Source organism: Rhinolophus hipposideros (assembly GCF_964194185.1).
Source record: "Rhinolophus hipposideros genome assembly, chromosome: 4".
NCBI lineage: Eukaryota > Metazoa > Chordata > Mammalia > Chiroptera > Rhinolophidae > Rhinolophus > Rhinolophus hipposideros.
In genome coordinates this window covers 48,749,686-48,775,767 of record NC_138050.1, presented here as the reverse complement: position 1 = coordinate 48,775,767, position 26,082 = coordinate 48,749,686, and the positions used below count along the sequence as shown (strand labels likewise).

The window sequence follows — 26,082 nt, the reverse complement described above, 5'->3', positions numbered from 1 at the left end:
ACAGACTGCTCATAAGGGAGCCCTGTGGTCTGGGATCTGGTCCTCAGCTTTTGGACAGCAGGTTTTGGTGACTAACTGAATACTAATCCAACTCACAGGAATCTGGTGTTGACATCAACCTGCCAACTTTACAATGAGAAATATGACGCCTCTGGTTTTCTGTTTTGTGTGTGTGTTCTTGTTCACTTGTGTTCTCGTTCACTTGTGTTCTCTGGTCAGTGAACTCTGTCCTGTTAAAAAATTCTAAATGGCAAGTCAGTTATAACACTGTTCTGGAAAACATGCAATCAGAGAAACAGCGGGCGAAATTCTTGAAGAATACGTCATCAAAACTGTGGTAAGGCCTGATGAACCATTCATGCCCCATAGCCAAGAGCATCTCATTTGTTGCAAATTGCTGATTAAACAACATTGAAATAGAAAATGAGTCTCCTCATTGCTTGTGTCAGCTCCAATCCAGTCGGTAGCACCTGCCTGGGAGGCTGTGCTGAGAAAAATTCCGGAGCCCTTTCTAGGCATATGGGTAAGAGCGTGTGATAAAGTAGCAGCCTCTGCTGGGTCTAGTGGGGAAGGCTGGTGTATTGGTGGGAGTGTGATAGTAGCCATTTCTAGGCCATTGTGGTTTCTCTTTTACTTCTGTCTCTTCTTCTGTTGAGCCTTAATCAGATGGGCCACGTTCTTTCTGATTGCTGTTTATTTGAGAGACATCCAATCTTTCAAGGAGACTTCTGAAGCTAGTGTTGTGCATTATGTGTTGATTTAGCTGGTTGCCTGCCTCTCAGCAGGCAATATTATATCGCATATTTCAAGTTCCTTATCTCTCCTAGCTACCACTATCAGGTTCTGGGAGGGGGTGGGGGAGTTAAATTCAGTCCAGAGAGCCAGGAAGTGGTAGTGTCTGCATTGAGACACAGGCAACAAACAGTGGAGGTCTTTTCATTGCAAAATGTGTGTGAATTGCCATTGAGTATCACACATTAGAATTGAGCTTTCCAACCCCACTTCCTTAAGCTTTTGATAGAATCACCAGCAAACCGTTACTGTTGGCCTCCCGGCCAGGCCTGCCCCTCCACCTCCATCTCTCTGTGCCAATCCAAATGCTACTCATCCTTTGGGCCAGAGAAGCGCCCACCATCCTCTCCAGCTGTCATAGCTTCTCCCATCTTCCTGTCCCCTTAAAGCCCTGGCCTTCAGCTACCAGTTGATCCAGCTTTGCTTTGGGATATCTCTGGCACTAAATGAATACTTGTGGAGTTAAAAAAGTGAATGATCATTGAACACTAAGTCTGACTTGTGTGTGTGTGAAGTGTGGAACTTTATTTTTTATGGATCCCTCATGGAAACTGCCTCTTATGAGAATTGCAGTCTTTCTCAAATTTGGTTAAACAACATTTGCAGATGGGGTGATGAACTGCCCAAAGTTGGCAGGTTTGAATTTGCAGTCGCCATCTAAATCGTTTCCTGTGGGGTTTTGAAAAATTACTTAATTTTGAACGTCCTGTTTCTCCATCAGAAAAAAATGCTAATATAATAACACTTGGCACTGACAACCCCAAAGAAGTTTGGTGTCAAGAGCTGAGTTCGTATTAGCAGGTAGTTGTGAATGTCGCAGGCACAGAGTGACATTTCAGCAGATGCTCCAGGATTAGGATAACCACACCAAGCTCTTTCTCTCTCCCCCATTCACTTGCACCGTCAGGAACTTCATCTCTAGCTTTTGAACAAATGGGAAATATTACTAGCAGGTAGTGCATGGGGCAGAACGAAGTTGCCGATTAAGGGTCTTTGCTTGTTTGCATCTAATACTGTGTAACAAGAGAGATGCACCCTATTTAGAGACACCGCTGAGAATTGGACTGAGCTGTCCATCTTCAGGGGCTCCCGCAGTTCAGTGCGGCTCCTCCCCAGGCAGCACCCAGAAGCGGCCTCTCTTCTATCACTGCCTTTCACACGTGGAGGCCTTCCGCTGAAGTTTTCCTTATCCCCATCATGACTGGCCCTCACTCCTGTTCCTTCAGAGTCTTGCTCTGGAGCATTTCCCAAGCTGATATATAATTACTGAGCATCTGAGATGGGCAAAGTCCTGTGGGGCTGCAGATGTGAAGCAGCCTGGGGTGCTCTTAAAGGACTTTCAGCCTGGAAGTGGAGATGAGGCGCGTCCCGTAAATCACTCTGATCCCAACGAAGGAAGGAAGCCCCTGCAAGGGATAAAATGCTCTGGGACGCTGACTCTTGCACCACTGTGTACAGTTGATGGGAGGGAGCCTGGAGGTGGAGAAGATTTGGAGGTGGATGTTGAATGATTCAGATGAGAAGGAATGGAGATCCAATCTGCAGTGTTAGCATTAAAATGAAAAGCAGTGGGTGGACGTGAGAGCTCACACGGAGAAAGGGAAACTGTGAGAGCCCTCACTGACACTTCCTGAGCCCTGTGCCAGGCCCTGTTCTAAGAACCAAGCAGTTATTCATGCATTTAATCCCTGTAATGGCCCTATGAGGTCATTGCATGTCACAGATAAGGAAACTGAGGCACAGAGAGATTTAATTTGCTCAAGGTTAGAAAACTAGTAAGCAGTGGAACTAGTATATGAGCCAGGAAACTAGCCCAGAGCCTGGCTTCTTAACCCCCAGTACCTTATTCTGCTTTCATTGAGTGGTAGAGCAGGAGACTTGGGAAGAGAAGCAGGGGCTGGCAAGGACTGGCATTACTCCTTCCTTGTCACGCTGTGGGTTTTCACATGGAACTCCCGGGAGCCCACTCCCCAAATGCTTGACTCCAGGGGTACAAATATTTGGCCCTGTGACAGGATCATGGCAGGCTCGGTTTTGGACGCTTCATATCACTCACTCTGCTCATTTCTTTAAAAAGTCTTATTGGACCCACTGTGCACAGGGCTGTCCCCTGTGCTTTAAAAACCCAGAGCAGAATGCCCTCAATAAGTATATAGGCATCTGAATCCACCAAATAGATGCATGACAGAATGTTTACTTAATTTGCAAAAGCTTCGCTATGGGGTTTCTTTAAGTAGCTAGCTCCCAAGTGCATTGGAAAAGTATTATACATAAAATCTTTGGTGGAAGGCAAAAAAAAAAAATTGCTTTCACAGAATAGATTTGGGTACACCGTACATGCTAAAAGTAGCTAGAAATGTTTCCATTTTTCTCCTTGCTTTTCATAATTGTCTGTCAATTTAATAACAAACATCAATTGCCTAAAAAAAAATCCCTGTGATAGGTGGTAGCATTGAATTAATTGTATTACAGGGTTTACTGAAGAAATGCAAGTGTAATCTACTAAAGTTCACATGTACAAAACAGGAAAATTATGGCATTGGTTAATTATACCTCAAAAGGATATTTTGCTTTAAGAAGGAATTTACGAAATTCAGTTAGCTATTGCATTCAAGTTCTTTTTAATTTTTTTTAAGTCCTTTGTCTTTATGTTATTATATCCTGGAGGTCAAGGAGGCTGGAGGTAGGATAGAGTAGGTAAGGTAAAAGAGAGTCGGGTAGAGAAATACGATGAAGTGGTATGAGGCTTTTAGCTAGCTGGAGGTCAGTCAGGGTGAAAATGACCAGCCTTTTCCGAAATTGTGTTATGTGGGGGAAAATAGAGTCTTCCAGTCAAATACCAGTGCAGGGGCATTGGCTTAAACACCACTGATCAGGTTTTCTTCACGACTGCTCAGAGCTCTAACATATTCCCTTGTTTTGAGAATCTCTAAGGATAAAATTTGTTTTCCCATGTTTACTTGCCCAATGCACCCTTTAGGGGTGGACTGGGTGACATTGAACGGGGCTGGTGTTCCTGAGAACTCACTTTGGGAAACGTAGTATCAGGCTACGTTGAGAGGAGAGTATTCAGATTTTCGTTTTGGAGAGACCTTGGCAACTGGAGCACATATGTAGGCAGGGAATCAGCAAGGAAAAGGGTCTGGAACTGTGGCTAGGAGAAACCTTGAAGAAACAAGAAAAATAAGCCAGACTAAAGAGGCTGACAGATAGTCCCTAATTATCACCAGGGTGCTACTGGCAAGAGCAGAGACTCACCCCATGGTGTTTCCAAGGTCAGCATCAGGTAAAGGGTAAGGGATTCATCACAGGAAAATAGATTCCAATTTTTATGAGAAAGAACTTTCTGAAAGTTATAGAAGTATCTGATCTGGCCTGTCAAGAATTTCCAAGGAAGGACAGTTGCATGGACCAGGATGATCTTGGAAACGACAACCTTGAATGATGTGATTATAAGATACAACTCAAAGAGACAATGGGGTTTGATTAACAAAACCTGCGTGGGCTTCATTCACTCTGGCGCAATTACTTTGCTAGGGGTTGACTTACTAAATGTCATCTACTTGCTTTCTCCTCTTGGGTCTGTGGGGCCTGGATCGTTTGCATGGTTGGTTCAACAGCTCTCTGTCAAAATGAGAAAATCATTTAATCAGGGGAAATGGATTTGGGATGAGCAAAGAAGCTTTTTCCGGTATGGATATTTTAGGAATGCCTATACCGTTTAGTATATATAGTAGTTAGAAATTTTGGGACTTTCTGATCAGCTGGTATCTAATGATCGAGTCAATGAAATACATGAAATTTTGTAATCTGAATAGGATGGAATCTTTCATTTAATTTGGGATCCAGATTTGCATCTTGTTTAGATTTGCATAGGTGCTTAGAGAGGTCCTAACTCCAAATGAGCAAGATGAAATAAAAATCAGTTTATGTAGTGTACTGTATCTTGATTCATGTATAAAGCTTAGTGTTTGATTCACCAAGAATCCAAGACCTCCTGAGGTGGTTTTCAACAGGTGGCACCTCTCCCCCATGGGTGTTAGGAAATACCTGGGGGGCAAGGAGGGCCTTAGAGATATTTAGGGACCGGCCTGCAGGATATAGAACTGACTCACTCAGTCTGCAGCTCCCACTGGGAAATAAGTCCTCATTTTGCGGAGGTGGAGACTAGGGAACAGAATGGTTAGGTGACTGGCTGTAGCCACTCACTGGTTAGTGCTGAACAAATAAAGGGAGACACGTGGAGGGGTGATGTTAGGAGGCCTGAAGGACAGCAGCATGGCTCCCCCAGTTTGAAATCCCCACCCAAGAAATGCCAGGAACATTCTCACGCAACACAGATGGGCTTCTCTACAACTTGCCCGATTTCTTTTTGGCCTTGTGTCTTGGCCTTGAGATTGGAATGTTTGAAAGCTTTCTTTGGAAATATGCCTTTTTCCATCAGGCAGCCCCGCAGCAGAGGTAGACTTTCCCAGAACTGGGGTGGGCTGGGGGACAACTTAGAAATAAAAGGAGGAAGGGTGGTAGGAAATGTGGTAAGATCAGAGCTTGAGCACCCAAGGCTCAGAGAGAGCCTGGAAAGGCGGGGCCATCCCATGATCCTTGGGGTGTGGTACCGAAGCAGAAGGCACCTGGCACAACTGCTGGGTGGGTGTGGCCCATGTGGTACCTGCCTAAAAGGAGTCTCTCAAATTGCACAACACAGTGCCTCTCCAAGTAGGGAAGGGCCACTAGGCTGCGGGTGCTGGCTGGGGATTTGTGGACAGTCCGGAGCTTGCTGACTGTCTAGGAAAACTACAGAGGGCAGGGGGAGGTTGAGGTGACTGAGGAGATTCGGGGTAAGGAACAAAGCTGCAGATGATCCAACCACCATCATCAACAAAACCTCCTGCTGGTTTTTATCTCCTTTCTCCAACCTTCCAAACTGCAGGCCCCATTTAAAACAGAAAGTGGTATGACTTTTTTCCCACAAATGTAAAAGAACAGGGCAGAGATCCTTCTCTTTAGCATTCCCGTTCAGGATTTCACTAGTTTCTTAGTGCAATGCTATTAGAAGTTAAATGCTCAATGACTTTTGATTTGTTTGTTTGTTTGTTTGTGGTATTTTCTCCCCCACCTCCAACCCCCCAACTGCCTGTATCCGCTTTAAGTAATCTGTTTAGTAAACTATAATACATTAGCCTGCAGAAAAGACAGTGAATCCAGCAATCCTCTGCTATCCTCACAACCCTCCCCACCACCAGCTCCTAGACCCCAGAGTCTAACACTCTTGACCCACCCTTGTTTGTCTCACTGTCTGAAGTTGCCCTGACACCTTCTCTCTCTCTCTCTCTCTCTCTCTCTCTCTCTCTCTCTCTCTCTCACACACACACACACACACACACACTCACACACTCCCTCAAAGTGGCCTAGGCAAGTACTAGAGCCACCCAGGCCTCAGACTCCAGGAAAACCATTACTCTGCAGGCCTGAGAAACATCAACCCACTGGGGTGGGAAGCATTTAGTAAAAGAGAGGAGTCGAGCTGCTCCTCTCCCCTCCCTTTGGGTGGGTGTAGGAGGGTGTCTCATCCCAGTCAAGGAGATGAGACTAAGTTGATGCTATAATAATGAGTCACTCAGGTTAACTCAACAAACCCCTACAGACATTCGGAAAATATTAATGTTGTTCATAAATTGAATCAGAGTCTAAGAGGTAATAATTGAAAGTTATTGGTTCAAAATCAAGAGGTGAATGTGAGCCTCCTATCTGGTCTGCTTGGCCAACTGCCTTCCAGGGGAGCCCCAGGGAGGACCTGGGAGGTCTATTTCAGCTGTATGTGACTTCAGCTTCCCTGACTGGCCTCAGGACAGAGTAGGACTTAGCAAACACTAAATAATAATTAGAGTAAGTGGCCTGGACAAAGCCGTGTTGTAGAACACACAGAGCTTAGAGAACAGAGATTTGCTCAGGCTTGTCTCTTTCCCAGCCAGGCCTGATGTCTCTTTTATTTATTGTTTCCTCAGAGTTCCTGGGCTTTCTATCCTTCTGCAGTCTCATTGTTGTCTAGAGCAGAATGCTCATAAGAGCAGGCTTGGCTCCAGATTGCTGAGTTCAAATCCTGACTCTAACACTTATATGCAATGTGACCTTGGGCAAGTGTTTTTACCTCTCTGTGCCTCTGTTTTCCACTCATAAAATAAGGACAATTAGAGCATCTACTTTCTAATGTTGCTGTGAGGATTAAGTGAGTTAACACTTATAAAATGCTTACAACAGTGACTCGCACACAGTAAGCACCCACCAAAATAGCTTTTTTTTTTAAATTGGGGAATAGTGAGGAACAGTGTGTTTTTCCAGGACCCATCAGCTCCAAGTCATCCTTCAATCCAGTTGTGGAGGGCGCAGCTCAGCTCCAAGCCAGTCGCCGTTTTCAATCTTTAGTTGCAGGGGGTGCAACCCACCATCTCATGCTGGAATCGAACCAGCAACCTTGTTGTTGAGAGCTCGTGCTCTAACCAACTGAGCCATCCAGCTACCCCCAAAATAACTTTCATTCTTTCTTTTGGTTCCTATTCTTTCTTGTCAAATGGGCATCAAAAGATGCATAGAATCTGTAGGTACAGAGGAGGTCCTTCCAGACCGAGCAGGAGGCATATCTTGGGGATGGGAAGGGATTGAGGAGGGTACTAGAGTCTTCCTTGACCTCATCAAGTTTACCTCTCACAACTAGATACCACAAGGTCCCTCCGTGCCTGCACAGGCCTCTGCTCCAGTGTTACCACTTCAGAGAGGCCTCATGTATCTAACACTGCACCCCACATCACTCCATCTCCTTTCCCTGTTCAGTTTGTATGGCACTTACTAGTACTTCCCATAGGGTAGATATTTCATTGCCCATCTAGCCACTTTCCCTGTCTCCTATTAGAATACAGATTCCACGAAAGTAGGATTTTTGTCCTTTTGTCCAGTGCTGCTGGATCCTACACAGCGTCTGGCACTGAAGAGGCGCACACATATCTTTTAAATGAACGAATGATTCAAACAACCATCATCTCATTTTCCTCTTTGTGTAACATCCTTGTGAGGGATGGAAACTCCCTTCAACCTCATGATAGGGGACATTTAGAACTTTAAAAGTTGTACTATCATTAGGAATAAATCATTCTTTTGCATAATCACATAATTCCCTAGAGGAGGCATATTTATTTTGTTGCCTCATATATATGTTACTAATTTGCAAGCAGTTGTTTCTGGATCCACGCATTCTGTTGGAAGCATGTGTGCCCTTTGATGATCTTCTATAACCAAACGCCTGGAATACAGGTGGCTCCGAATAAGCTTTGGTCATGTTGACATTGATGCTCATGACTTCCTAAAAACTGGCAGTTCTTAAAGTTTGGGTCAAACCTCACTGCTCCATAAAAGATTCCTCCTCTGAGCTCAACCCCTCCTTTGAACTCTTGGCACATTTTGTTGGAACCTCTCACTTTGTTTTAATCATACATGGCCATGGGGCATCTCTTGAGTTATTGTCTCAGTGAATCGTTGTTCTTTTTTATTTTCTGTATGGCTATCTCTTTCACCTCTACAAGTTTGCCATCTTCCCAAGGGTTGGAACCATAGAATATACTTACTTACGTCTGCTGTTGGGTTATAAACTGCACATGACAACTCAACAAGTTCATATCTGAATGAAAGAATGAATGAATGAGAGGCTGACCTGTTTATACCATGAAGTCTTATACGGATAATGTATCTCTGTGGCCTTCACCCTCACGTCACTTGAGGGATGAAGGTTGATGTGGATATTGGCAATGATTTTCCTCGGGAATTGTTGATTATCATCTTTGTATCTTATTTCAGAAATCCTGGAAATGTCTCTCTCTGGAGCCTAATCACCGCCGCAGTCGTTACAGACACAGTAGTACAATAGTAGTATTTTGAGTGATACTTGGTACACTGCCCATTTCTCTCATTCGTTCTCTAACACTTAACATTCATTTGTTTAGGAGTTCAAGGTTGGGGTGCTGAAAAAGGTCATGTTGAAAAGCAGCTTATGGAAGTGGACTACAAGGTTAATGTTAGAGTAGAAATAAGGTCTTCACTTCATAAAGTCATAACATTTTAGAGATGGAAAGAACATCAATACATCTATCACATTTTATTTCTTTTAAAAAATAGGAAGCCAAGGTTTCAAAAAGGGAACATCAGATGTGCTTCATCGCTGTGCAGATTAGAAATGTTTAAACGAGTAACATACCTTGGGATTCACCCGGTGTAGGGGGCAGTTTCTGCAGATAAGCAGGATGGAGAGAAATGTGGAGGTGGCTGATGAATTATAGCTTATTTCCTCACCTTTTTTATTTAAATAATTATCAAAGGGTGATAGAAATACTGCATGAAAAGATATCTGAAAGAGAAGCCCGCCAGAATTCACAAGAGGATTATATAGAAAGATAATGGTCTCCATTCAGTTATTAAGGATATAATGAGCCTTGTGTGAAATATGTGTGGCACCTGCTCTTGTTGCCTTGGTAGTAAAGAGAAAATAGGACTGGGGAGCAGAAGGCCGATGCCAAGGTATTCTTCAGTGGTGGCTGCTAAGTACCTTTTTGAAAAGAGTTTAAGAGGATCTCAAAAGAAAGAGCTTGTCATCCTGCTGTCAAGTTGTGAGGAATGACAGAATTCTGGAGATGGTAGGTAGGCCAGGTAGTAACGTAATTGAATTTAATTGTTTGGGCCGCAGAAAGAAAAAAGAAACCTCTTCAGTCAGCGTTTGGCCAGCTGGGTCTGCCCCTGACCATTAGGGCCCGAAGGAAGGGGTAAGAAGCTGGTACCACAGAACAGGGTCCCTAAAGACTTCATGACCTCATTGTCTCTCCTTGAGGCTGAGGATCCAGGACCACGCTGGAAGTTTTAGCACCTGCTTCCTGGAGCTGCTTTTACCTGATTCAGAAGGGGGTTTCATTGAAGTTACTGTTATAATTCTAGAGAACTCAACTGGAGTAGACTGGGATTAAAATCAACCTTAGTGTTTCAAGACTCCATTTCCCCAACCCTGTGGGAAGGGACGGTCTCAGTTCAGTCGCCTCTCATTAACTACTTGAGGGCTTGGGTTCGTATCAATAGCGGCCTAACATTTCTGCACTGAACCTGCCTCAGGTCAGTGGCTGAGGTCTTTTCTGACTAGAGAGAATGGCCAGATTAATAAAGAGGACTTACAGGCACTCAGATTTCCAAGACTGACCAATTCTTCCCAGAGAATATTGAATTTCACTTTTCTCACTGACCCTAAAAATATGTGAGGCGCCTGTGATCAAGCAAAAGCCAGAGCACTCCCTTCGCTCTGCTGCACACACCACCCAAAGCATCGTAGTATTCTTCTTGGGTGACTCTTGGTGAATTACTTAATGTTTCGTGCCTTGGTTGTCTTTTGTCAAGTGGGGATAATAACAGCAGCTACCTCATAGGGTGGTTGTGAAGATTAAATGTGTTAAGACATTTAAAATTCTTAGAAAAGTACCTGCCTGGCATGTAAAGTTTAACTGTTATTTTCAAATCCTTTCTCCTTTCTGCTCTTTCATTTGTATCTCATTGTCACTCCAGTGAGTTATTATGGGCCAGAGGGCACTGGAGGGGTCACACAGCACGATATTCCCAAGCCCCTATTCCTAGTAGATGTCCCAAGGCCATTTCCCCTAAGCTGGGAAAACCTCTCTCCAGAGGCTGGACAAATTTTGGGGAACACAGTCCCCTCTGAATTCTTCAGGCGGGTCAGGCTGGCGATGGGTCACCCATCCTGCCTCTGTCTCTTCAGGGAGAATTGTTCAAGTAAAGGAGAGGTCTGAGCATATCTACTGGCTAGCAATGCAAGGCTGTCTGAACTGACACTTGGGCTTCCTTCAGAAACTCTGGAGTCATGGGGTTCACTGCCAATATCAAGCCCATTTGGCAATTTGAAAAACAAGAAGTTTTCCATATTAGTATGTCCCAGTGAGAAGTGACTTTGATTTTGCAGTTTCTCCAATGTATATGACTCTTCTTCCCATACCAGCAGGCTGCAGAGGCAGTTTTCCATAATGTATGAAAGCACGGGATGTAGTTTGCTAAATGGGACCATTCTGGCAGTACGTCTCATACATCTTCTCCAAAATGTGTGTAATCTCCACCCTGCATCTGGGTTCCCCAGTCAGCCGCTAGGCAATATGTTCTGAAGTGTTAGTTCTGAATGTAGCCAGCACCTCACACAGTGGGGAAAATGAAGCATGGCGAGGCAACGTGGGCCAGTACACTTGATGATGGGGGATGCTGTCAGAATTATATGTACGCACCTCATGACATCCCAACATCTTCTTACCTCAGTAGAGAGAGATGAACTGTTGAAGAACTGCCTGCCTCATTACCTTGGGAGTTGGGCCTGGACTGGCAATTTAGTGCCAATGGAGATTGTGGAGGAAAGGCGGGAGGTGTGGATTGGGTGCAGGATCCATTCCTGCAGCATAGCCCAGGCCTCTGGGATGGGCAGCGCCTGTAACTTTCCTACCTAGGAAAAGACAGTGTTTCCAAGGCTGTTCCCACAGGGGCCATAATAGCTTGTGGGGAAATGAACAATTTGGTCAACCCCAAACATCTCATTGTTTTTTTCACTGATGTGACTCATTTGAAAATTTGCGTTAATTGGGTTCCTTTGGATTCCAATTCAGCTAACATTTTTTGAGACTCTGGTGTGTGGCCAGTATTATGCTAACACTCACATAATGTTGTTGTGACCCAGCCTCGCTGAAGCTCCCATTTGGTTGGGGAACACAATGCTATTCAACTCACGTGAGTGCTTCCTCTGTGCTGGGCATGGGGATTCTGAAACGAATGACTATGAGACGATGTCTCATCTCATACTTCCCTGCTTGGTAGTCCTGGGTGGTCCCAGAACTGCTTAGCCGAAGCATTTGCTTGTTCTCAAGGCATTTAGTTCTTTAGGAATCAGATCTGGTTCTATTTCTGATCCAAAAAGAGAAATGGATACCGAAGCTAAAATTTGTTATTGTACATAAAACATTCTGTTCTTTTCATCTGGTTATTTGATGAGAAACAGTGATGTTTGGATGCCTGTTTGCTTCTCACTACTGGGAAAATAATCCTGTCCCCTGTTGACTTGCCACTTGAATCCTGTCCCCATGCTTCTCTCCAGCACAGGGAAAGGATTTCTGGGGTGCTGGGCACAAAGACCACTGGGACCTCAGGATTTGCTTAGCTTCTCCCATTGGCAAAGTCTTGACTGTGGGCTCTGCAGTGCTGAGGTAGGGATAGCAGGAAAAGGTGTGTCCAGAGCATATGATTTGGAGAAGAGAGGGAGATGACAGACATATAAAAAAGCATGTTAATTGTTTTACACTGGGAAGGGGGATATTAAAAAAAAAAATCTCAATACTGAAAAATAAGTCCAGAGGGCAAAATCCTTTTCTAATTCAAGGGCATATGAGGAGTCACATTCCACTGAGGTCATGTCAAGGTGGGCCTGCAACTAAAGAGATCCCTTTGGAACGACAGTCAATATCTGGTCCCAGGAATAAGGAGAAACCCTATGTGTATATACAGAGTGTCACGCAGGGTGTCATGCGGGGTCTCTGGTCCCACTCCCCACATAAGAACGCAGGACCTGGTGAGGCCAAAAAGGAACACCCACGGAGCCATAGATAGGGGAGTCATACCACTATAGTCTCGCTGGCGGCTGCTTTGGAGACACAGGAAGGAGCCACACGATCCGCAATCCATACTCCGTCGCCTGCTAGCGTAGCCACGGCAGTTATGTCAGTGGCTGATGGCTAACCGGTAACAGCTGATGGCCAACTAGTCACAGCTGATGACCATCTACTGCCTGAGCCAGCACCTTTCTATGCGAGGCCGAGAGCCTGGAAACTACTCTCTGGGGCTCTGTCCCCACACAGAGAAAATCCTAGATTCAGCTTCACTCTCTCCCACCTCTCCTGCAGTGTCGGCCCTCTCTGGAATCCATGTAACACCTTTCTCATGGATTTAAAAATAGACTCCAGGCCGGCCAACCCTCTTAAAAGGAACATAATAGAGATCAGTGCCAGCACTGTGGGACCTGATACCCTGCTCTGATCATCTCCCTAAATAGACTTGCTGTTGGGATCCCTTGCTCTGGTGAGGCAGGGCACCCTAATTGGCCACTGGAAACTCACTACACAAAGTTAGCAAAACAGCCAAGACTCTCTTTTCTCCTCTGCCTTTCTTCTCTCACTACTAAAAAGGTTAAGGAGGAATTACAAGGTCTGAAAGGAGTCAGACTGGATTGCTTAATCCACTCAACATAATGGCTGTAGTGTATGTTCTATAAACGTCCTTCCTAAGTAACTGGGGATGGGCCTCTTGCAGGAGGGTGCAGCGGTGTCCATATGAAGAATAACATTTTTCCAGCAATGATGCTCTTGATGGTTTACAAATGCCCAGGGTACTTGATGGCTGGCTCCCAGTGGCGATAACCTAACCTGCCTTTCTCCGTAAAGGGTGGAGTTCCCGGTACCCACCCTTATCAGCCGGGCCCAGAGACTCTAGGATCTGGGGCAACTCCCTGTGTGGGTGAGGGGTAGGACAGATAGAAGAATGGTGGAGAGCAAAGCTGTACTTGTCAGTAGGCCACGATGCAGCCAATGGCAGGAATGCTGCAAGAGGAGCTGTCAGTCACCGGAGGGGGTGGGTGGGCAGGACTTCAGCTGTATATATTACTAGAGAATTGTTTCCTCACTGCAGAGAAAATGGAAATTGAAAATGGTTCTTTATAAGCCCAAGAGGTTTAGTTGCTACAGCAGAGAGTTGGAGATTCTTGGGCTCCTGCTCTCCGACGTGGATGTTTGATCTTGGATAAGCAGTGACTAGGCCTTAATTTTCCAGGGTAGAAACAAGATCAGTAACACCCCATACGTGGGGTGGGGGGTCGTTAACCTTTGGCAAATGCTTTGGCTGAGAAGGAAGGGAAGGAGGGAAAAAGAGTGTCCAGTGTCATTTATTGAGTACCTACTATGTGCTCAAAGTGGTGCTAAGGCATTTTCACATTATTCTTACAACAACTGGAGAGGTGGGCCAAGTTATCTGCATTCTAGTGATGAGGAAACCAAGGCTCAGAAAAGTTGTTTCCCTTATCAAAAGTTACTCAGCTCAACTGTAGTGGGTGGGCCTAATAAGTTCAATTGTTTTAAGGTTTCCCAGAAAAGCTCTTGTTATTACATCAGTTCCAAGTCTGAGTAGATTGCAGAGGATGGTTAAAGCAGGACGAGGAGAAGGAGGGACACATCTGTCCTCCAGTTAACTGCAGGGGAGAGGAATGGTCATTGCCCAGGGCGGGAGGTACCAGGAGGCCCTTCTCTGGAATCCTGGGTCTGCCCTGAATTTTAGCTCTGATGTTCCTTTAGAGGGGAGCCAGCTTGGGTACAGGCTGGCCGCCACGGGAAGCTTCCTGTTCCTGTTTCCCTAAAGCATTCTGGAGAGGCAGAGTCAGCTGAGAATCCCACACCCCTGGGATTCTTTGCTTCAGGCTTTTGAGCAGAAAGAAGTCTTCTCCCAGTTCTTGGAAGAGCTAAAGATTCATGGGAGCATTCGCGGCAGGGGGCCCATCAGCGGTCCCAGGCTCCCATTCTACCTAGGGATTTTATGTGTTGCACAGTGAATTTCTTCTCTTTTTATTTCCTGCACTGTCTCCTCCTGACGTAGCTTAAAGTGGCCTAGAGGACTGAACTCCGCAGCTAAAGCCTCCAGCACTTCATTATGCTTGTCTGCGGAGGGAACTGCGGAGGTAGTTGGTAAAATATTTAGCAAGACTGGAAAAAACCTGCGGATGCCGTGAATCTGGAGGATAGAACAAGTGGTCTGGTGTCCTCCCTGAGAACCCCTAGTTTTTTCTTTAGCCCATCAATCCCTTCCTGTTCCTTTGCTTTAGTTTCGGTGATTCTCACTGGCAGATCTCTTGGACACACTAAATACCTGCAATAAAAAATGCAGCCTTGAAGTATGAAAAAAACAGGAAACAGGCAAGGAGTAGGATGAATATTTGTTGTTGAAGGGTGTGATAGTGATAGAAGGTGGAGGAAGGACAGTCAATTAATGGGGAAAAAATAATGGCTTATCTTTCCGAATCCCTAGAACCCAAAGAGACCCCTACAAGTCATTTTGTTTATCCTGTGCTTTTATACGCTGTATCAAATGGGGAGTTATCTTTCTCTGCTATCTGAAGGGTCCTCAGCAAAGATTCAGGCCTTTCTGGATAATCTAAATCTTTTCTACATCAATTTAAACCCATGATTTACAGTTTCCTTATGACTACTAGAAATGGTGCTTATGTCCTCTTTAAACATTTGTCCGTAAGCATTTACTTGGCACGACTGCCCACCACTATGCTAAGAACATGGGAGCTAGTGGGGATAGCAAGGGGAAGGGGCTGGGTACACAGAACATGTGAATCAAGCTGTCTCTGCCTGTGAGCAGCTTATACTTGAATCATGGTGACCAGGCTACCACACCTGGGAGAGGGCACCTTGTAGTTAGTCCCATTCTGGGGTTCCAGGCTCTAGTCCCCGTAGACTTTACATCTCGAGGGCCATGTCCTTTAGCTTCCTCATCTTCAGTGTCTGCCATCTCAGTTCCTTTAACCTCAAACCTTACTGAGCAACATGTCTGTAGTCATTTCTTTTCTTCTCCTCTTGGGCCTTGCTTGACTCTTCGCATATCTAAGTTGTAAAGCCTCAACCCTAATGAGGTCATGGCTAACATCAAGAGTTCTTGGCAGTCCTGAGTACTCAAGTCCTCTGATAATACCTTAGCATCTTTCCCATTACTCTCACAGTACTATGGATTGTATTCAGCTTCTGGTCCCCTATGAGTAGCTCTACTTTTTCCTTTGTGATTGTCTATAACCTCTAGCATTGTATAGTATAAAGAGTACCAGGCTTAGGAGTTAGAAGATCTGGGTACCAAAGTTGGCCTGGGATTTTTTTTTTTTTTGTATTTAACTTTGAACATGTCACTTTACCTGCAAGATCTCAGTTTATCTCACCTTTTAAATAGATATTCTCAAAACTCAATAACAGAAAAACCAACAACCCAATTTAAAAAAGGGCAAGAGATTTCAACAGATACATCACCAAAGAAAACAAATACCTGTGTGGATGGCAAGTAAGCCCCTGAAAAGATGTTTAACATCATTAGTTATCAGGAAAATACAGATTAAGACCATACTCACATACTAGTACACATGTATTAGAATGTCTTAATTAAGGCTGACCATACCAGGTGTTGGCACTCACGTGGACCACCTGGCAGGAGGGAGGGATCACTAAGGGACAAGAGGAAACTTTTGGAGGTTCATTATCTTGATTGTAGTGATAGTTTTATGGGGGCATACATAATATCAAAATTTACCAAACTACATTTTAGATATGTGGTTTATAGTATGTCAATTATACTTCAATATTCAATATAGCTGTTAAAAATACTCTTTCAGTTTATTGTGCAAGTCAATTGTATCAGTGTTTTGAAAGTATTGTACATATTATTCATCTTTCATTTGCGTAGAGCTTTTTCTCTCTCTAAATATTAATGTTGGAACAGTGCTTTAGAATCCCTTGAGATGTCCCACTGGGCTATGATCAGGGCTGTTCCAGTAACCATCATTTATTAATTGAAGCTTTCGGTGGAGAGGATTAAGCTGATCTGAGAAGCAGTTTTAAGAGGCACAGGGCAAGAGACCTGTAGCATGACTTGTACTTTTAAAAAGTGTGCATGGGGAGCGAAGGGGCTGCAATGACTACCCGGCAGACACCCTGCCCTTTGGTACAGCAGAGTGGGGGGTTTTCAGCCGCCTTTCAGAGGTTGCCTGTCCTGAAATTCATTCTCTGATAATGTTGAGGTTCTTGGCCTGCAGAGTTCTGACGCTGTCTTCAAATACAAGTTGTTTTCTTTCACCCACATAGGGAGGAGTTATTTGCATTACATTCTTCAGATCACTCTTTTTTTTTGGCAACATCCTGATATTTTCTCTTGATCTTTATTTATCCCACTAGTTTGGGACTTTCCCATAATTGTGAAATGGGCTTGAAGAACACCTTCTTTTGGAAAACACTCTCAGAGTGTGTTCTACCTTTCAGGAACATCCTCCACATTATCTCTTCTGGCTCTGAGCACATTTTTGTGAGGAATCCTGCCAGTGCTGTTCACAGAAGGGCTTTGGGTCAGTGGGACCCTCCATTTATCAGTGGTGACCTTGGTCCTGACTCTTAACCTCTCCAAGCTCAGTTTCTCCATCCACACAACTTTACTACCATTGGCTACCTTATGGGGTGGCTGTGAGGGTTATATGAGGTAATGCAATACGTCCATCACCCAAGGTGATCAATGTGTTAATAATTCCTCACCAGCACACAGCTCTACTCTTCTCCTGAGTCAGGGCAGAAGGGGTGGAAAAAGAGCATTTGGTATTGTGTCTGGACAGCTATTTGAAGAGAGCATGAAACTGGGCTCATAATATAGAACATCTATGATTTGACAAGCAATATTGTCAGGGGCCCAGATATCTGGCATTGCTTTTGCTGACCATTTTTCATGGCTATGTTGAGCCTGCTCTTAACAATCCCTGCTGTCACCCCAAATACATTGCCTGCCCCAACACGTTTTGATATCTGCCCCTGAAATGAGCTCATGAAAAGGTGAGGATTGTCCCAGAGTAGATAACTGGGAGCGTACTCCAGCCCTGGGTGACATTTCATTAACAGCAGCAGACCTGAGGGATGAGGGAGGCCGTAGTAACAGACCTGCGTCCGGCCTCTCAGCTTCATTTCGCGTCTCTGCTCTCCGGCAGAATCTGGAATAGACTGATTAGCTGGGATCTCAGGACAGGATGTAAAAGCTCAAAACACGCAAATTGGTTATGGGGCATAAATAGACTTTGCTGAGCTCACCCCGGCCGTCTTTACAGGCCCCGAAGCCCATTCACTAGGGCAGCCGGGTGACAGGAGGAAGGGCGGGAGCGCCATGCAGCTTGGAGCTCCTCACCTCCATTGGACGTGTGTGCCTCCCTTCTGCAGAGGCAGGACGCCAGCTCTCCGCCCGGGCCCGCACCTGCAGCTCGGGCCGCACCCCACCCGCACCCTCCGCGCTCCCCCCTCCGCGGGGCTTGGCAGCAGGTGCTTTCCCTCCTGAGATCTCTTCGCATTAACTTTCCTATCTGACATAATGGAGCGAAAATGAAGAGATCCCATTAGCGGCTGGCCGACCGGCCGGAGGAGGGCTGGCGGGCGCAGAGTCCGCGCCGGAGCCTGAGCCCGGCGCAGGGAGCCTGTATTTTTAGCCAGATGCCGCGGAACTTGCTGGCGCTCCCCGCGCCGCCGAGCAGATAACGGGGGAGGGGGAGCAGGGAGCCGGGCTCGGATTGCAGCGCGGGCGCCGGACGATGGCAGCGAGACAGGCCAGGTCCGGTCCAGACCCTGCGGTGAGTGACGACTGGCCCGCGGCCGCTCGGCCGGGGAGCTCCGCGCGCGGGGGGCCGCTGTGCGGGGTGCGGGGCGCCGGGCCCCTGGCTGCGGGCTTCGCAGGCGCCAACTTTCGGGAGGGTGCGGGGACGCGCGCCGGGCGGCCACGGCTTCCAGCAAGATCCAGAGGAAAATTCCTTTCGCCCGGAGGCTGCCTTGGCTGAGGGGCTGGTTCCGGAGGCGGCCCGGGGGAGCGGCGCACGCGGGAGTGCGGAGCCGTCGCTCAGGTTCCCAGAGGGGACCCGGGGCGCGCGGGGCCCGAGCCGAGGCCGCGTCCCCCTCACCGCGGGAGGAGAGTCCCGCCTAGCGGATTTTGGTGTGGGGACGCCCAGCTGCCCTTCACCAGGACCCAGCCGGACCAGCGGGGATGCCACGGCCTTGGCCTTTGGCCGGAGAAGGGACCGCCTCGCCCATGGCATGCCTGACCCCTAAACCTTAGCAACACGATGGCCCCGAGGTCCGGAGGTAGCAGGCAATGAATGGGGGCGAGAGGAAGGCAGACCTGTTGTGTGCTCGGGAGCCTGGTGCTTTCCCTGTACCTTGTCCCTGTCACAGACCCCAGCAAGCTGGGTATTATCCCCATGATGGCAATGGGGAAATTGAGGTTTGGGAACTTGTGAGAGGCACAGCATCAAGTGGCAGAGCAGGAATTTACGCCAGGTCTTCCCAACAAAAGGGTCCACTCTGGCTTTTTACACATCAGGGCATCCCCCAGCCTCTGAGGCAGGATTCAGGAAGAGCACAAGCATGGACAGGGTTTTTCCCAAGGCCTTGCAGTCGTGTTGGGAGATGATAATGGAATCCAGGACTCCTGCTAACACATCTCTTTTCCCTAATGACACCTTTGATTTGTTCATTTTATCTTTGCCAATGGTAGTCTGATTGGAGCACCTGGAGGAGACAGTTCATAAAGCTTTAAAAGCAGAACTTTCTGGAAAGAAAAAGGAAAGAAACCTGTTATAAACACACTGTGACCCAGGGTTCACATCTGTTTCTCTGTAGTCGATGGGATAAAGGCAGCGGCCACACAGGTGTGTGAGCTGGCTGAAACTGTCCTTTCTGTGAGGCCTGACGTGGCCTGCAAGGAATATGAGGTGCTGAGTTTGAAGGAACTCTCAGAGGTAGAGGGCAACCCCAACAGCCAAGCAGACAGCTTCACATCCAGAACGCTGCCTGCTATACTCTTCTGGATGTGCTGCAGTACCCGCAGGAAGGGATCTGGAATCTCTTCCTGGGAGTTCTGACGAGGACTTTGTTAAAGGAACTGTATTTTGCCCAAACAGGACCCTTTGGGAAAGAAACTGTCTTATCACTGTTTATAGAAATTGATAATAGCTCAGTTTCCATTCATCTTTTGAGATAAGAATGTTGCACTAAAAGACCTTGAAAAGTAAGTCATGATTTGTCCTGGGAAAACTTAGGCCGTCTCAGGTCCCAGAGAAGCTATGAAGAGGCCCTAGGGTTCTCTTACCCCGCCTAAAACTAAAATTCTCCTGGCCTCTGTTTTTGAAGCCTTCACGGCTCATGTGTTACAAGCATGCTGACATTTAGCAGCTTCCGGCCTTTCCCTCCCAGGACACTGGAGCCCCCTCAGCTGCTTATATATTGCTATATTCGTATCACCCCACTCAGGAAGTGCAAGTTTAATAATAGTCTGGGTGTCTCAGGTAACCACGGATTCACCTCCTTTTTCCTGAGCAGCCCTGATGACAACTTGAGTCCCAGAAGGAATTCCATTTCCTTCCTTTCCCCTCCCCTTACTTCCTTCTGGAGTGAGGGCTGAAATGGGCACAGCCTCTGAGTGCAGGTGGAAGCCTTCCTCTAGCTGAAGCTGAATTTGAGAAGAATCTTATGGGCACTAGAAAATTATTGGCCCATGAGGCAGTACAGCACCAGGGTTAAGAGAAAGACCCTGGAGGCAGGCTACCTAAATTCAAATCCTGGCCAAGCCACATATTAGTTGTGTGACTTTGGACAAGTCACTTCATTTCTCTATGACTAATTTACCTCTTCTGTGCAAAGGAGACAATAAAAGTACCTGCCTCATGAGATTATTGGAGAGAATTAATTTAAGTAAAGTGCTTAAAACACAGTAAGAGCTTTATAAAAGCAAACTTATTTTGTTATGAAAGGAAGTTCTGGGACATCACATGGATTAACCAGCAGGGATGTGGGCCGGGGACACAACAAAATGTGTACACCCCCTCTTCCCCTCAATGCAAGCGCGAGCAGTTTTCTCACAGGTAAAATTAAAGTGAAGCCCAAGATAAGGAAGGGGCAAAGACACAAGTGGGCAGCCTTGGTGAGGTGCTCAGAGAGGGTGACGGCTCCTCAGTGGTGATCAGGGTTTAGGGTCATTATGGACTGATTTTCTGCACACAAGGAGCAGCTTCCTTGAGCATCTCTGTTCTCCTCTCATGGAGGTGCCTCTCTGACGCTGCCCCCAGGGGACCGTGGGGCTCAGAGAGGGCCAGGGACTCTGCTCTAATTTATCCTAACCCAGAGATACTCTGGTTAGTATTTTGTCGTTGTTGTTGTTTCTTTGGTTAGTATTTACTCTTAGGTAAATATGCTAAATGGAATATATTGGATTCTTTTGATTCTCTTTCTGCCATCTTGGATCACACAGACTGTTCCTAGATGCATCAAGAAATTGCCCCTAGGATAGGTCATTGAATTGGAGGTAATTGGATTAGATAGATGGACAGTATGGGCTCAGAAGAACGAGATGGTGAGAATGGGTTTAATATTCCAACAAGGGCCATTTGCTGTGGAGCTTAAGTATTCCCTGGAACCTAGGTAGGGTTCAGTGAAGGTTTGTGGAATGAATCAATGGGTGCATGCATGCATGCACGAATGACCCCTTTATAACAAAGTCACTTCATTTTTTAAATCATGAAGGCAGGGACCAATATTCTGATTTTTAAATTCTCTCTCCCTTTGGCCTAGCAGGATCCTGGACTTGAAAGAGGACCTCAGTAAATATATGGTAGAATTAAACTGAGAAATGCAGAGTGAGAGTGACACCATTATCTACAATTCACCTATAACATACCCTGAGGATCCTGCTTATGTGCCGATTACTCTATGCCTAGAGAAGACCAAAAAGAAAGTGAATAAGTCTTAGCCACTGAACTTTAACTATCTGGTGACCTCAGCCAGTCACTTTATTTTACCATCAATTTTGTCACCAGCAAAAGGAAGGACTGGGACAAGATGATTCCTTTTTAGAGGCCTGACTTGGCTTTAACACAGGGCTCAGGGCTCAGAGCTGGGATCTGCGGGGACCCTTTCTCTGCCGTGGATTAGCTGTTTGATCAGAAAAGGTATGTGGCTCCTCCCAGCCCCTACAGTCTGTCGGGACACCCTCAGATTTGAAATTGCTGAGAATGCACCTCAGGGTCAAGGGCAATAAAAAGGCAGAGACTTTAGACAGGGAGTTCGGGGCTGATTCCCTAAATGTTAATTAAGTGCAGAATTTGGGCAAGTTTTTAACCTCTCCTGATCTCAGTTTCATGACCCCTAACATGGGGATAATAACTATATTACTTCACTGCTTGTTATGATGATTAAAAGATATCATGTTGGCAATAAACCTGCCCAATGACTAGTAATAGTATCATAATTCCATTATTATACAAACTGCAGAAACTATTTAGCACTCTTCAGCCTAGTCTAAACGGGGATACCTTACTCTCTATTTATCTGCGTGTCTGTCTGTCAGAAATACTCTCCTTCACTTTCTACATTCAGGACTTTTAACAGTCAAACAGTATCAGTTGATACTGCAACTGTTTTTACCCACCATTCTCAGGTTTTCATCCTAAGTTCTATTATTGTGCTGCAGAAGGTAGTTTAGGTAGAGGGGATAGCTGGAGGTATGTCTCTCTAACACTCTTATTCTTAGGGAAAAATATAGTGTTTTTTCCTAATAGTTGGATATAGGAAAATACTCTGTCTATATAATAGTTGACAGTCTTTCTGAATCAGCAGGCACAGACACACATTCCCCTGAGGGGCAAAACCTCGCATCTGATTTCTCTGAGAATACAACTCATGGGGAACCAACAGATTGACCCTCATTTCTGAAATATTTCCTCCACCACAGATGTCTTGCCCAGGAACCTGGGAATATTAGGTGCCCTGTGTTTTAGGCCAAGGGAGGTCTTGGCCTAGCAGACACTTCATGCTTTGAAGGATTCAAAAGCAATAGAAAATTTGGTCCCTAACCCAGGAAGCAAATATTTGGCTGGGGAGACAAGACTTGCACAAATCAAATAACTTGAGAAAGATGTATGTAAAATACATTTTATTTTTTGAAGATTTTTATTAAAATACAGCTAACGTACAATATTATATTAGTTTCAGGGGTACACAATAGTTATTCAACATTTATATACCTAAAGAAGTGATCACCATAAGTAAGCAACCATCTGACACTGTATTATGCTATGACAACATTATTGACTATATACTCTATGCTGTACATGACATCCCCATGACTTATTTGTTTTATACCTGGAAATTTGAACCTTTTATTCCCCTTCATCTTCCCCCGCTTTTCAATTTTTCAATTACAGGTGACATTCAGTATTATGTTATATTAATTTCAGGTGTGCAGCATAGTGGTTAGACATTTGTGTAATTTAAGAAGTGGTCCCCTGACTAGTCTAGAACCCACCTGGCACTACACATAGTTATTACCATGTTATTGCCTGTACTCCCTATGCTTTACTTTACATCCCCACGACTACTTTGTAACAACCAATTTGTGCTTCTTAATCCCTTCCCTTTTTCACCCATTCCCAACCCCCCTCCTATCAGGCAACCAGCAAAATGTTCTCTGTGTCTATGAGTTTGTTTTGTTTGGTTTGTTTGTTTATTTTGCTCCTTATATTTCTCATATAAGTGAAATCACATTGCATCTGTTTTGACTGTCTGATATAATATTCCACTCAGCACAATTCCCTCCAGGTCCACCCATGCCGCTGCTGATGGCAAGAACCTATTTCCTTCCATGGCCAAGCAATATTCCATTATATATATGTACCACCTCCTCTTTGTACGTTCATCCCTTGACAGACACCCAGGCTGCCTCCTCATCATGGCCACTAAACAATGCTGTAATGAACATATGGATGCACATGTCCCCTCAAAGTAGCATTTTGAGTTTTTTCGGATAATTACCCAGAAGTGGGATTACCGGGTCCTTCTTTGTATCTTGTTATAGACTTTGTTTTAAAGTCTGGCATAAGTAGTTTTACCACAGCTTTTTTGTTTTTGTTTTTTTCATTTCCATTTTCATGAAATATCTTTTTCCCATCCCTTTACTTTGAGTCTTTGTGTGTCTTTTGACTTCAAGTGAGTCTCTTGGAGGCAGCATATGTAAGGGTCTGGTTTTCTTATCCATTCAGCCACCCTATCTTATGACTGGAATATTTAATCCATTTACATTTAAAGTAATTGTTGATAGATGTATAATTATTGCTATTTTACTGTTTGTATTTTTTATTTTTATTTTTTTGCTTTTTGTCTGAAAGAAGTCCCTCTAACATTCCTTGTAATATTGGTTTGGTGGTGATGAACTCCTTTAGCTTTTTCTGGGAAGCTCTTTATCTGTCCTTCATTTTTATTTTATTTATTTATTTAAAAGATTTTATTAGGGAAGGGAAACAGGACTTTATTGGGAAACAGTGTGTACTTCCAGGACTTTTCCAAGTCAAGTCGTTGTCCTTTCAGTCTTACTTGTGGAGGGCGCAGCTCAGCTCCAGGTCCAGTTGCCAGTTGCTAGTTGCAGGGGGCACAGCCCACCATCCCTTGTGGGAGTTGAACAGGCAACCTTGTGGTTGAGAGCCCACACTACAACCAACTGAGTCATCCGGGAGCTCAGCAGAAGGTGCCTTGTTGAATCTTAGTTGTGACGGGCGAAGCCCAACATCCCTTGCGGGAGTCGAGGAGTCAAACCAGCAACCTTGTGGTTGAGAGGACTCCCTCCAACCAACTGAGCCATCTGGCCACCTGGGAGCTGAGAGGCAGCTCATTGACTTCATTCTGGTTGCAGAGGGTGCAGCTCGCTGGCCCCATGTGGGAATCGAACTGGCAACCCCATTGTCCAGAGCTTACGCTCTAACCAACTGAGCCACCCATCCGCCCTGTCCTTCAATTTTAAATGATAGTTTTGCTGGGTAGAGTAATCTTGGTTGTACGTCCTTGCTTTTCATCGCTTTGAATATTTTATGCCAATCCCTTCTGGCCTGCAAAGTTTCTGTTGAGAAATCAGCTGACAGTCTTATGGCAGCTCCCTTGTAGGTAACTAATTGCTTTTCTCTTGCTGCTTTTAAGATTCTCTCTTTGTCTTTAACCTTTGGCATTTTAATTATGATGTGTCTTGGTGTGGGCCTCTTTGGGTTTATCTTGTTTGGGACCCTCTGCACTTCCTGGGCTTATATATCTGTTTCCTTCACCAAGTTAGGGAAGTTTTCAGTCATCATTTCTTCAAATAGGTTTTCAATTGCTTGCTCTCTCTTCTCCTTCAGGTACCTCGATGATGCAAATGTTGGTACACTTGATGTTGCCCCAGAGGCCCCTTAAACTTTCCTCATTTTTTGGATTCTGTTTTCTTTTTGCTGTTCTGATTGGGTGTTTTCTGCTACCTTGTCTTCTGCATCTCTGATTTGCTCCTCTGTTTCATCTAAGCTACTGTTGATTCCCTCTCATGTAGTCTTCATTTCAGTTATTGTAGTCTTTATTTCTGACTGGTTCTTTTTTATGTTTTCTATCTCCATTTTTATGTTTCCTATCTCTTTGTTGAAGCTCTTCCTGAGACCATTGAGCATCCTTATAACCTATGTTTGGAACTCTGCATCTAGTAGATTGCTTGTCTCCATTTCATTTGTTCTCTCTCTGGAGCTTTGTTCTGTTCTTTTATTTCGGACATGTTTCTTTGTCTCCCCATTTTGGCTGCCTCCCTGTGTTTGTTTCTATGTAGGGCTGCTATGCCTCCTGGTCTTACTAGAGTGGCCTAATGTAGTAGGTGGGTTGTGGGACCCAGTGATGCAGTCTCCGTGGTTACCAGAGCTGGGTGCTCCAGGTGTGTCTCTTGTGTGTGCCCTCCTGTTGTAGTTGAGACTTGATTGCTATTTGCACATCAATGGGAGGGATTGACCTGCAAGATGATTTGTTGTGAGGACTGGCTGTGACTAGAGTGAAGGGGCTGTTGTGCAGTGTCTGACCCTACAGAGCAGGGTCCACTCTATCAGGGCTCTGGTGCCTGCCTAGTCTGTCCTTTGGGTGTATCATCTTTGGAGGTGGCTTGGTGACGCTCCAGCCCAGGCTGAAGCTGCCCACTGGGCTTGCCAGCCCTAGGGCCTCCCGGGAGGGGACCTGCTGCAGGCCAAGTTCAGCCACGGTCTATGACCTGCCTGGGGCCACTTGGCATGAGCCACAAAACAATCTAGAGATGGCCGCCACCTGCACTCTGCTTAGAGGTGTCTTGAGAGGCCAAGCCACCAAGGCTAACTGTTGCTAGTGCTGTGCTTATGGCTGCTCAGCCAGAGGTATGGGACATGCTGAAGCCAAGTGCTTCTTGATTGAGTTTTGTGAATGTTTGAGAGATTTTAGGAAAGTCTGCAGCCTGAACCAAGACAGGTCGTTTATATGGAAAAGCCACTGGAAACAGCTTTGGTGTGCCTGAAAGTTGGGTGGAGCATGGTCTCAGGGAATCACTAGGGTGGGGCTAATTTGATGGAGACTCAGAGAGGGGGTGTCTGCC

General features: G+C 45.6%; 1 protein-coding gene across 4 annotated transcripts in view; it reads left to right on the top strand.

Annotated features, from left to right (window-relative positions):
* Nucleotides 1-26,082, top strand: part of ANK1 (ankyrin 1) — a 199,004-nt gene that overhangs the window by 78,951 nt on the left and 93,971 nt on the right. The window contains exon 1 of one of the 4 annotated variants that reach the window (XM_081047065.1): nt 18,157-18,271. The exons of the other annotated variants lie outside the window; for them this stretch is intronic. Within the exon in view, the coding sequence (XP_080903191.1) occupies nt 18,233-18,271 (39 nt within the window). The 5' untranslated portion in view covers nt 18,157-18,232. Of the gene's footprint in view, nt 1-18,156; nt 18,272-26,082 lie in introns of those variants that run through there. 4 annotated transcript variants of the gene reach the window in all.